The 13,729-nt window shown below is 36.6% G+C and overlaps 1 protein-coding gene across 3 annotated transcripts in view; it reads left to right on the top strand.

The window, feature by feature from the left end:
- Positions 1-13,729, top strand: part of LOC106064166 (ATP-dependent translocase ABCB1-like) — a 215,818-nt gene that overhangs the window by 22,580 nt on the left and 179,509 nt on the right. For all 3 annotated transcript variants that reach the window (XM_056040703.1, XM_056040688.1, XM_056040697.1), the window contains 4 exons: positions 638-861; positions 2,340-2,458; positions 12,828-12,999; positions 13,108-13,279. In XM_056040703.1, the coding sequence (XP_055896678.1) occupies positions 638-861; positions 2,340-2,458; positions 12,828-12,999; positions 13,108-13,279 (687 nt within the window). The remainder of the gene's footprint in view (positions 1-637; positions 862-2,339; positions 2,459-12,827; positions 13,000-13,107; positions 13,280-13,729) is intronic.

The following is a 13,729-nucleotide window of genomic DNA, read 5'->3' as shown; positions in this document are numbered from 1 at the left end:
TACTCAACATACTCCCAAGAATATTGAGATAATTGTTGGAGCAAGTACACACCTATTTTACACCATCATCTAAGAGTGATTAGTTGATTGGACCTTTTTTTTTTTAATTAGGCAGTTAATTGTTAATATAGTACTAGTTTCTAGGTCAAACATAAAAATTAACAATCCATAGCTGTCTGTGTATAGTTTAGTTTGATGCATTTGTAATTCTTAATTCTGAAGGCAAAAGCCTTATCCATTATGCCAAATGACATAGGTAGAAAACAAAATTAGATTTGGAAGGGCGGTACAGAAGGCACATAATTTTTCCTTTTTCTTCTGGATTACATCTATAAGCTCTCATTCATATCTGTGGATCTGTCTATTTGCTAACACCATTATAAATTTAGATTTGGTGTCCCTTGATCTGGTTTCCATAGTGAGATCTCTCTTTATAAAATAAATAAATAATATATAAAATAAATAAATAATATATAAAATAAATAAATAATATATAAAATAAATAAATAATATATAAAATAAATAAATAATATATAAAATAAATAAATAATATATAAAATAAATAAATAATATATAAAATAAATAAATAATATATAAAATATGTAGGTATATGTATATGTTGTGTTTGTTTCTACAGTTTAGGTTCTCAGATGGAAAAGATAAACTTATGATGGTGATTGGTGCATTAAGTGCTGCTGTTGCCGGTGCTGCTCTTCCAGTCATGATCATTGTATTTGGTTCTATGATCGATTTGTTTGTAGGATCTGGAAGTATCATAAAACTTATGGACAAAATCTCAGCCTATATGATTTCTGTCAATCTGACACAAGCTCAAGTTATACAAAACTCCTCTCTGTTATTGTAAGTATTTTTTTTTCCATGAAAAAAAAATCTTATAAATTTGTTGCTTGTTTTTTTTTTTTTTTTTCTTTCTGATCTATATTCCTATTTCACCATGGCCTTCATCATGTTTGAAATAGGCACTATTTTTATTATTATTAAAATAAAGTAGGCCATATATCTTTCTTTTCTTTTAAACATTTGAAAATAAAGTTAGAAAGGTAGTTAATGTTATTTTATTATTTTATGAAACTAGATTATCCACAACTCTTAAACCATTACAAATAAACAACAACAAAGCTTTTATTATGTTTAGTTTTATCATTTAGTTTGGATCAGTCACGTAATTAAATTTGTAATAGATCTAGACTAACAATAATAAATCTGTGCGATTAGCAATATTTTAACCAACTGTTGTTTTAGCGCAATTTCATGCTTTTAACTTTTTCAATATGCTATGATCCTATTGCTTGTCTGGACCAGTTGAAAGAGGGGAGAAAGAAGGGGGTATCTGGGAGATCGCTTTTTAAATGTATTTTTTTTTTAATTCAAATTATGCCACCTTATCGGTCAGGTAAAATTTCTTTAACTTGTTTGAGATACCAAACAAATACTTAATTACCAATAGTTAATTAAATGATTGGTTAATTTTTTTACAAATTGATTCCTGTATTGACATGTAAAAGAATTGTGCACATTTCAGCTTGATCCAAGTTTGGGTGTGAGAGAAATAACGTTTACAAACTTTTTACCAGACACAGACAGACAGAGTTGATAAAAGCTTTGTAATAATATTAATTTTAACTTGGCCTATTTGAGAGCTTCAGTGAGACAGTAGCGTTTGTCTGAATTGGCTTTGTAAAACAAAGAAAGGGAGCTGGTTGAAACAATTAACATTGATAATGTTATTGACAATTTTGTGAAGCAAAATCCTACTTCTGTATGAGAATGTGGCTGTCGCTACAGATTGTTTGTTCGTTGACTTCATTTATATTATATGTAAGTTTTGTATTGACTGTTCTTATGCAAATATTGATTACGTACACCAGCTTTTCTCAAACTTTTGGGCATGGGAGACTTCTTGACAAGGGGGTTTGACAGCCTGACTTGATGGGAGGCGAAGCCAATCAATCTCCTGAAAGAACCTTTTCTACTATTAAAAAAAAGAACAAAAATTATCTATGAAACACGATGTACGAAAAAAAAAGACTAAATGGACTAGCTTTAATTAACATTCGTAATGTAAATTTGGACTCGAAACATATTGTAAATATATATGCAAAGAAAATAAAAAAGGAAAATTAATGTTATTTTCTTCTTTGTCACACTCTTAATACCCTCCTGAGCCCACTATAAGACTCTACAGTGCTCTCCCAGACCCCCAGAAGGCTATTGGGCATGAAAATTATTTTTTTTCATTTAGAGTGCTGTAATATTTTTGACCTAAGTGAATTTTCAATGATTTCCCACAATATTAACTTATATAATATTATTTACAGTTCTAGATGCAATGAAGTCAAAGATTTTTATACTCATCAAAATAATAGTGAAACATCTTGTGATATGTTGTTATATCCAATACTTGATGAAATGACAACATTTGCCATTTATTACTGCGGTGAGTACTTTAATTTATGCAATCTTATAAAATAGAAAATTTTAGTCCATAGATTACAAATAATAATAATAATAATAATTTTATTTATAAAGCGCTGTTAACAAACAAAATGTAGGCTCAAGGCGCTGTAATAACATTACAAACACAAACACGACAGCTAAAATGACAGTTAATCTAAAAAAGTTTTAAAAAGATAGGTCTTAATGTTCTTCTTAAAAGTGGTGTAGCATGTTGTCTGTCTGAGATCAATGGGGAGTGAGTTCCAAACCTTTGGTCCGTGAACTGAAAAAGCCCTCAGACCATAGCTTTTGAGGGAGAAATGTGGCACTACTAAAAGCGTTGAGTCCATTGAGCGCAGGGCTCTCTGGGGGACATATGGAGTAATCAGTTCGCTAAGGTACAAGGGCATCTCGTTATATATACACTGATGACAAACATTTTGGATATCTGGCAAATCAACTCCACTAGTATCGTGGTGAACCTGAATCTGTCTGGAATTAACACATTTAAGGGGCAGTGTTGTAAATAAACTGGTGATGTATTGTGTGATAGCAGTGTATATGAACATCCAACACACAACACATGTTCCAGCAGTGGTCATGCAAAGGACAAGGGACAATCATTAAGGAAAGTACTGGTGTGAATAATCTCTATGTGAAAATCGTTCATGAGATAACCATTAGATCATCTAGAGAATACAGACCCATGGTGTTTCGATCATTTCAACTGAATTGCTCTGGGGACCCTATATATATATCCAGTCAGAAGGCAGCTGAGTTCTGTACAACACAGACTTCCACTAGTACAAAACACTACAACTTAAGTTGTTTATACGGTGACCCCATAAAATAGTGCTGACAAAATAGCACAAAATTGCCTGACAAAATATCTCAAGACCAAATAGTCATACTTATTTATGATATGTATAAAAATACCAGATTTTAATAAGTGAAGGTCCTGGGCTTTTTCAATATTAATAAATCTAAAAGTATGCCTTATTATCAGAAAAAGCACTTAAGATTTTTATCTCATTCTCCTTTTTCTCCAATGTTTAAAATGCATTCTCAAGGTATGAGGCAAGGAGAGTGGCCAGCATCAAAGAACGCAGAGCTAACAAAAGGCTGAAAAAAGAAACAGGCATATCTGCATTAGACCGAACTTACCCAGGCATTGTACGGCCCACTTTTTAAAGCAATGATTGGACTTTATAGCCATATTCGAGTTCACAGGAAATGAGAAATGTGCTCATCTTCTTTGAAGGAGGAGCTATATATGCGAGGGTGTCTGGAAATTTAGGCACCTGGAAATTTAGGCACCAGATAATTAGGCTACTCCAGCTGGAGCTAGTGTCATGGGCATTGCTTTTCTTCTCTGGCATTTTTCTTCTGCCAGCTCAGCAACCTGTGCACCAGTTTTCACAGCACGATGCCATGATGCTCTGTCATGTACCTCTGCCTCACAGGTGGCTGGGTCTATGCTGAATGCCTTCAGACAAGCTTTGAGGGAGTCTTTGACCACCTTGCGAGCGCTTTCCTTCGCTTAGTTGGCCATACAAGAGCCGTTTAGGGATGCTGTGGTCTTCAATTCTGCAGACGTGTCCTGCCCATCGAAGCTGGGACTGCATCAGGATTGTATGGATGCTTTGCAGACCCGCTCTTCAAAGGACTTCAGTATCTGGTATTTTGTCTTGCTATTTGACATTCAGTATTTTTCTTATTTTTCATGTGGAAGTGATTCAGTTTCTTTGCATATTTTCTGTACACTGTCCACGTTTCTGAGGCATAGAGCAATATAGGGAGGATGATGGCTCGTTAGATCCCTAGCTTTGTATTTATGGTGATACCACATCATTTTTAGACAGTCTGCCATAGGATGCACTGGCCTTGGTGATACGCAGGTCTATTTCGTTATCAATCTTTCCTTTTCTGGAGAGTATGCTGCCAAGATATGTGAATCTGTCCACTGCGTTTATATCATGTCCATTTATCTTGATGCTTGAATCCGAGTAGGCTTTACCAGGAGCAGGTAAATATAAGACTTCAGTCTTATTTGTGTTAATGGTAATGCTAAAGTCTGAGCATTCTCTTGAGAAGTCACTGACAATGCTCTTTAGATCATTTTCAGAGCAGGCATTTAGGGCACAGTCGTCAGCAAATAGCAAGTCCCTGATTACTGCTGAATTTGTTTTTGATTTTGCTTTGAGCCGCCTCGGGTTGAATAGGCCACCATCAAATCTGTATGTTATATTTATCCCGATGTTTTCTCTATCTGTGAATGCTTTTGTCAGCATAGCAGAGATACTGAACAGTATAAGTGCAAGGACACAGCCTTGTTTTACCCCGTTTGATACTTTGAACGGCTCTGATGGTTCTCCACTTTCTTGGACACGAGCCTTCATGCCATCATGAAATAGTCTCACCATGGTTATGAATTTTCGTGGACAGACATACTTTGACATAATCTTCCAGAGTCCTTCTCTGCTAACAGTGTCGAATGCCTTTGTTAGGTTGACATATTGAGAAGAGGTCAGCATTTTGTTTTTGGCATTTTTCCTGGAGCTACCTTGCCGCAAAGATCATGTCAATGGTACCAATCTCTTTTCTGAAGCCGGCTTTTTGGTATTAGACCAAGTTCTATGTGTTCCATGAGCCGATTTAGTAGGATGCGTGCAAGGATTTTCCCAGCAATAGAGAGAAGAGATATTCCTCTGTGGTTGTCGCAGATTTGTCGGTTTCCTTTTCGCTTGTATAAATGGACAAATGCGTCATCTTTAAAGTCTTGTGGTATTGACGCTTGTTCCCACATAATTAAAAACAGCTCATGAATTCTTTCAATCAGGACTAATCCTCATTTTTTGTAGACCTCTGCAGGAATGGAGTCAGCTGGAGTTAGTTGAATGGCAAGATCAGTTTCCTTTAGTGTAGCGGGGAAGTCATCCATTTTTTCATTTATTGGTACTTTCTGTACTTGCTGAAGGAGGTAACACACCTATACACTCACGCAATAGATCACAATAGATCTACCTAAAGGGGTTACCCATTAATAATATAAAAAGGGGTGTTGATAATAGAGATTAATGCAGTTATAAAAAAATGAATTCTACTTTAGTTTATCAACATATTTAATCCCTATAAGTAACGCAAGCAAAGCCCTCCTCCTCACTCCCATATCCATTATAAGGAAACAAGTTTCTCCAGACTTCCAATTTTGCTCCTATGCTGTTCCACACCCTTGCCCCCAGTGTGTAGCCTTAAGATTCACTACGTAGTAACTTTTAGGACCAAGTTTACCTGTGAGAAATCTTCTCATTAAAGTGGGAGTGTGTGCCCCCCCCCCCCATCCCATTTTTAAAGTACGACCTCTCCCTTTATCACAAACACTCCCAGACATATTAAAAATATTTTATAATACTTTTTAATCTTGCGTATTTTCATTAGTAACTAAACTAAATATTTACACAAATTGCATAATCATCAATTTAAAAACTCACCAGTCAAACTTAGGGGTTGGTGATGGAGGGAAGCAATGAGCGGAGAATCATCTCTACCTCCCCTTCCCTGAATCCTGTGATGTCTATAGTATATAATGACACAATCTCATGATTGTCATTTTTTTCCCCTTTTGTCAGCTTTCCTTTAGTTAGAATCGTTATAGTTGCTATTTATTATAACGTCACCAATAGCCCATAGCCTAAGGATAAAATATACGTTAATATTTTAAAATTATTTTCAAAATTAAGGTTGCTAATTAAAGAGTGCCTAATTTTCTGGTGCCTTATTTTCCGCCTTGTCAAAAAGTGAATAATTATCCGGTGCCTAAATATCAGGGTGCCTAAATTTCCGGGTGCCTAAATATCCATAAATATGCTGTGCCTAAATATCCGGTGCCTAAATTTCCAAAATTCATATGCGAGTTACAGAGCTTCCTATTTTGTAACTTTGATTTGGGTTGAGAGATAAGAAAAAGAACAATTTCACTATGTAACTAAGGTCACAAAATTATATGTTTTTGAAATGTGGTGACCAAGTTCAAGGGTTAGGTATAAGATATTATGTGTGTAAACACATGTGTCAAACCTCTGCTGCACTGTTTCTTTTCGGGATGAAATGAAGACGATGTGTTCAGGCAGATGTTTTATGTTTGTGTGACGTCCGCACTATTAGAGACTAGACAGAGAAGTATGTTAATATTAGGAGAGAGAGAACAAGTTCCACCCAAGTTGAGAGCTAATGAAGAGGATGTGTTCAAGGCAGATGTTTTATGTTAGTGTGATGTCCTTATGTAAATAAATATCGTTGCCTCCTACAGTTAATACATTGGTGTCTGGAAGTGGAATTATAGGCGACTCAACGAGAGGAAGTAGGATCTCGATCACAATGGCATCTTTGAAACTAAGACCAACTCTTAGTTAACAAGCTTAAGCAGGAACTTCCTTACTGATGCCTGAAGCTTGGTAGTAAAAAGGAGGCGCTTACAGCTCATCTCTGGCAAGCCCTGATCGATAAAGAAGAAGGTCCGGAGACCTACCTATTTGAAATTGAGCCGGAGATTGTTGAGCTTATTGGCAAGATACAGGAAAATATTGATGCAATGCGTGAACAAATTAACAGGATGGAGAACAAGGTAGATGAAAGTGTATCACAAGTGGAAGGACAAATAGACCAATTTGATAAAATGGTGACACAAGCTAAAGAAGGAATAGACTCGTTGGTGAAGGAGCAGTTGCGTGTGGACTCGTTGGTGAAGGAGAAGTTGCATGGTCAGGACAGTGGCTGCACAAACGTTGGGTTTGCATCCAAGCCTGTTGCTATGGACCTTAAAGACCCCTGCCTATCTGCCGGTGCTTACCGTGGAAATTTGAGGCTCGACAACTTCATCTAGAAGTTTAGCAAGAACTGTATGTGCGGTGCATCACACAGAGAATTTAGATGCAAAGAAAACCAACAGCAAAGCATGTGTACTTCTGCCATCATCATCGACATTGGCATAGACAAATGTCAGTCAATCCAGGCTAAATCTAAGCTGTCAAGAGGAAGACATCTTCAACTTGAACTTGAAGAGACCTATCTCCTGGACAGACTGTTAGCTGAGGATGACTGCGGTGATTGGACTTCGTTTGCAAGTTGACTGCATGTGAACCTGAAGTTCCCTTGAGAGGCGTCTGTCAGGAGAGTCTGCTGAAGCAGCATGTCTAATCAGCGGCTGTGCGGACGAAAACAGTGCTTGACACTATCTCTCTATGTGTCAAATGATCACGTCATCATCTCAAGAACAGACTGGCCAACTGGAAGAAGAGGAAGCGAAGGCGGCAGAGAACAGTGTAGATGACTTCGTGGGAAACACACTCCCTGCCGTCTGTGACTCCCACTGATTGACCTCCACCTGAACTGTCAAACTTTTACTGCACTGTTTCTTTTCGGGATTAAAAGTGCTAAGAAGGGGGCAATGTTATGACCTTGCCATGCACACCGCCAATCAAGATAGTGCAGAAGGTGGGGACTATTATAGACTAGACAGAGAAGTATGTTGAAATTAGGAGAGAGAGAACAAGTTCCGCCCAAGTCGAGAGCTAATGAAGATGATTCAAGGTAGATGTTTTATGTATGTGTGACGTCTTTATGTAAATAAATAACGTTGCCTTGTTGAATTGCCTCCTACAGTTATTATAGTATAATCAGAAATCTTGTTTATTTGCGGCATCTCTCTTTGATCAAACTATGGCGTCTCTTGCCACAAAATTAGCAAACTTAAATGTGTCAGGATTAGTTAAGATGACGATCACTATTCTTATATCGCCAAATATTTGGTTCATCTCAGGCAGTGACTGACCAAATCTATCATTAATTTGCTTTTTCCTGTCTGTCTTTGTTTAACACCATCACATAGATATCAAAGTTCAGAAGTGTCAATTTGGATTATAGGCTTAAATCAACTTCCCTTCTCGCCCAAGCACACCCTTCATAAAAAAGAATATAAACCTTGCCTTCCTCTCGTTATGATACATTCTTTTCCATGACAAAAATCAAGCAGTTGTTTTTTCTTAAACTGTGAGAAAATCTGACAAGAATGGAAGTATCTTTGCATGTTTTTGAAGTGCACTTTTGGAATTTAAATAAATGATACATTTTGAAATTATTCATTTTAGCTTATTATAATTCTAGCATAATGTTTGAATATTTATATTGTTAGATATCCAAAGTATTTATTTGCAAAAGGACTGAAAAAAATATTTTTTCCTCGCTATTTTGTCGGCGTTATTTTGTGAGCGTGATTTTTTGTCAGGGAACCTGTTTATACAGTTGACTCTTTATATACCAATACATCATAATGTGTTGCCAATGTAAATTTATCTAATTAATGTATACTGTAGTATGTATATTTAGAAATAAGGTAGGCTTAAATTGTAATTTTGTAAAGTATGTGAAATCATGTTTTGTATTTTTTAGATCAATATGTTTTTCTTTTCCATCTTTTGTTAATTAATAGCTTGAAAATGTAAGAGATATCCTATTTCAACATTAACTTTTCTTGACTTATTCTATGGTTAACAGCTAACCTTTGACGTAACCATCTTCTTATACAATACAGAAGTTACTTTAAAAAAAAAGATGATTTCATCCTAATCGTCATGCATCTATTTATGGATGTTAAATAATGACTTAAATTCTGCCAAATCACTGGTTTTCCTGGCTGGCTCAGGCAACCCATTCCATGCTTTAATAGCACTAGGAAGAAGGAGCATTTATACAAACTTCTTCTAGTATAAGGAACAAGGAATGTGCCTTTATCTTTAGTTCTTTCTGAATATTTTATTAGATTTTGTTTTTGTATTTGAATATTATGGTTCAATGTTTTATGTATAATTGCTACTTTACTTTTGAGTCTTCTCTCCTGAAGGCTTTTTAAATTTAGTGATTTTACTAAAGGTGTTACTCTAGTCAATTGTTACTATTCGGTAGTTATGAATCTCACTGCTCAATTTTGCGTCTGTTCCAGTTTCTTAATATTTTCTTGAGTTGAGGGGTTCCAAACTGAGGATTCATATTCTTTTATTGGCCTAACCAAGGTTAAATAACAATTTAGTTTTATGTTCTTATTTGATTTATCATCATCATCATCATCATCAAACTCCATTAGAGTGAGGGCTTGAGAGGCTCAAATCCTCTCTTGCAAAAGCCCTGGACAGAAACCCTGCTGTCTTGCGTAGTGCATGAATGTCGCCATACAGGTCGAGAATTTTGGGTTTCCCAGACCTGTCGAGACGGAGATCAGCAAGTCTGGGGCAGTCAAACAGAATATGAGGCACGGTTTCCTCTTCTTCCCCGCAGCGTGGGCACCGTGAATCGAAATTTGGCCATAGCCGCGAGAAATATGAGCCAACAGGACAGTGGCCTGTCCTGCACTGTGCTATAATAGCCTTGTGGGCCAAAGAGTCTGCAATTGTGTTGCCAGTCACACCTATGTGACTCGGTACCCACTGCATTATTACAGGGGTGCCATAGCATTGTTTGATGTTATGTGAAGCCATGATGACAGTGTTGATATTGGGGGGCCATGGTCCGGGGCTTTGCAAAGCATGTAGTACAGATTTTGAGTCAGTGACCACAACAATCTGTGTTGCCCTCAAATGTCCCTCGCCGAGTTGAGAGTCAATGACTTTTAAGGCTTCACAGACTGCCATGGTCTCCGCATCAAAACTGCAAACACTACCACATGGTCCAAAGATTTTGACTGTGTGAGAGCCAAGAAAGTCGATGTAGGCTCCATAGCCTGCTCTTCCAGAATCTATTGATGCCGATCCATCAGTGTATGCAAAAATAGCACTGGGCTTGAAGGTATTAATGGTCTCCAGAGCTAGGATTTGAAGGTCGTTAGATGAACGGCTTTGCTTAGTGGCATTAGGGTCTACTAATTTCAAGCGTATGTCTGGGGTTGTTGGGCGACACCAAGGGGGAAGGGGATGAAAGCGTTGAATGTTTTGTCGGTTGGTGGAGAGGCCAGCTTCATCAGATAGTCTAGTGGCATGATGCATAAAAGACTGCATCTGGATACGTCCTCTGTATCTCCAACCATCCACTAGTTTTCTAGCTGGGAGGTATTCATCCAGCCTTTTATACCGCTCATAGCAGGTCAGTACTGACCTTTCCCTCCTAAGGGTTAGTGGAGCTATATTAGCCATTATTTCAGCCGCATTCACTTTACTTGTCCTAAAGGTTCCACAGACAAATCTTAGTGCTTGGGACTGTATTTTATCAAGTTGTTCAAGAGCAGTCCTAGAGCCATAAATTTGCACAGGGAGGCTGTAGTCTATCTGTGATCGGACTGCTCCTAAATACAGGGATCGAAGCATGTCTGCTCGGGCTCCCCACTTCGTGGATGCCAGCTTCCGCACAATGCAAAGTTTCCCTGAGGCCTTTCTTACAACATCCTGGATGTGCTCACACATTTTTAGTTTGCAATCTAAAGTTACACCAAGGTACTTGGGTAGCTTTTCCATGCTGAGAGCCACTCCGTTGAGGGAGAGCTGGAAAGGTTGCCCGAGAATGCCAGAAATTTTGTAAAATAAACCCTAATGCTTTGTTTGATTTTTTAATAATTTCATAAATAAGGGGATTTCATGACAGATTTTCATCTATTATAACACCTAGGTATTCTGTGTTTTTAGTCTGTGTTACTGGTTTACCATGAATAAGATAAGTGGAATTTATTTGTTTTAGTTTTTTTGTTACTCTTAAGAAAGGACATTTTTCTGGGTGGAAAGACATGATCCAATTTGATTCCCATTTCTGTAATTCATCTAATTCTCTTTGTAAAATTTCTGTATCTTGTGTTGTTTTTATTGTTTAATATGCAATATTATGCAATCGTCTGCAAATAATCTGACTTTTGTTCCTGAACTAATGCAATTTTATAAATCATTTGTGTAAATTAAAAATAGTAGTGGACCTAAGACTGTTCCTTGAGGTACACATGAGTTTACTGTTATTGGTGTTGATTTAGAGCCATTTATTATTAAAGTTTGAATAAACAATAAACAATCTGACTATTATGAGTCAAACTGCATTTCCAAACTGGGAGGAAAATTTTTGAATCAGTTTACAATAATAGACCAATCTATCTATATATATAATTCTCTTCTTCCCTCAACAGTTTGGACGAAAAGCAAGCAAGAATTAAAGGAAAGATCACTCTCTTATTTCTGCAGATAGAGTTACCCCTTGAAAAAACAAGAGGGGGGGGGGTAACAAGTAGTATTCACGGATGGCTGCTTGGTCGTGCAGTTTGCATGCTGGACTGTCAAATCCTGCCCGCTCACACCCCCCTTCGTCCTGCGGGAGGTTTGGAATAAAAAGTAAACTATCTTAAACATCCGAAACATGTAAAACATTTTACTAACAAACATTTTACAAACACTAAATAACAACTAATCTACTATGTATATTTACCCGTCACTAAATAGCAGGGCTGGACTTAACCATTGTGGGGCCCTATGCGAAATGGATTTCGCTGAGCCAAGTTTGGGTAGGGAAGCGGATAATAAGTGAAATTTAAGAGTTTGTATTAGAAAATAAATTTGTCTATGCATTTTATTCATTCTTTACTACGTACAGAATTACTTAACGAGCCTTGCGAGTAGCAAAGTCATTTTAAGGACTTTTTCGTATCTTTTGTAATTTTGGGAGATTTCCAGGAGCTCCTGGTAAATCGACAGGAGGGCGCAGGAAATCTGTTTTAAGTTATAAAATTGTTTAATTTAATAATTTATACACCTTGAATTAGCTCGGGTCCTTTGAAAGTGCGGGTCCTATGAAAGTGCGGGGCCCACTGCGGACGCTTAGGTTGCAGTGGCCTAAGGCCGGCCCTGCTAAATAGCAGCATATGCTACGCCGCTGGTTGACTAGTATTTTATTAGGAATTAGTTATTTGTTTCGGAAATAGGGTAAAGTTTTACTTAGCGACGATGACATAAAGTGGGTTAAAAAACAAGAACGCTCTAAGTGACGCTAAAAAGAAGACCCTTCTTGTAGAGCAGTAGAATAGATATACGGATTTACGGACATAGCTGACATCGGACGATTCCCTTCTTGATTATTAAATATATTTGTAAAACAACATCAGCGTTGACTACATATTTTGATTGTTTCGGCCTTTCGCCGGTGTTACTGAAGTAGTTCGAGTTCAGCGTTACTTCTAGTCAGACGTAGATCTACACTAGTTATATTTCATAGAATCAACACCGCGCGGAGGCCTTAACAAGCTTTCAAAACCAAAACACTCATATACACTCATATTTCTTTATATAGCTTTGCAAAGGGAAGAATAATCTCTATTATTTCTCTCAAATTGCATTTTTTTTTTTACCTTCTAGTTATTGGAGCTGGTGTTCTTATTACATCTTATTTTCAAGTTTCACTTTGGATGACAGCTGCTGAAAGACAAGCTCATCGAATACGACAAGAATTTTTAAAGAATATTTTACGTCAAGACATTGGTTGGTTTGATACACATGAAGCTGCAGAACTTAATACAAGACTTTCAGAGTAGGTTAAGCATTGCAGTAGTTGTGAAGAACCTTACTTCATAGTCTTACAATACATGATGCTGATGTTTATATCACTGTTCATGAGTTTTTTTGTTTTTTATTTAAGTGACATTACTAAAATTCAAGATGGCATTGGAGATAAAATGGGTTCATTCGTACAGTGGTTCTCTTCTTTTATAACTGGCTTTGTGATTGGCTTTGTTTATGGTTGGAAGCTTACTTTAGTTATTTTAGCAGTTAGTCCATTTCTTGTTGGAGCAGCAGGTCTCTTTAGTAAAGTAAGTAAAGAAATTAATTACAAGACAATTTGCTCATGATAGTAGAATAATTCAAAACATTAATTGAGAGCTGTAGAATTAGATGTTGATGAATTATAACTTTGGCAAACAAATATTGTATTGCAGTTAACAAAATGAAACATTTTTTAGCAGATGGTTAATGAGTAAAAACTATTCTAAAATCCATGGGTTGCTAAAAAAAAATTATTGCAGCATTAGGCTTTATAGAGTTATAGTTTTGGTTAGGGTGTAAAATGGACTGAAAATACTTATATTAAAAAATTAGCTTATAAAAAAAACTTTTGAATGCTATTTCTAGTTAATAGAAAAATCAATAAACTCATTATACTTTTATAACCCTGCGATGTACACCTTTATCCAAGCTAGTGCAGAAGGTTTGCACTGTTAGAGACATACTGAAAAGCATGTTCACATTAGAAAGAAAATAAC

Source organism: Biomphalaria glabrata, chromosome 1 (genome assembly GCF_947242115.1).
Source record: "Biomphalaria glabrata chromosome 1, xgBioGlab47.1, whole genome shotgun sequence".
In the NCBI taxonomy this organism is placed as follows: Eukaryota; Metazoa; Mollusca; class Gastropoda; family Planorbidae; genus Biomphalaria; species Biomphalaria glabrata.
Note: the sequence above shows the minus strand (reverse complement) of the source record. Positions and strands in the feature narration are given on the sequence as shown.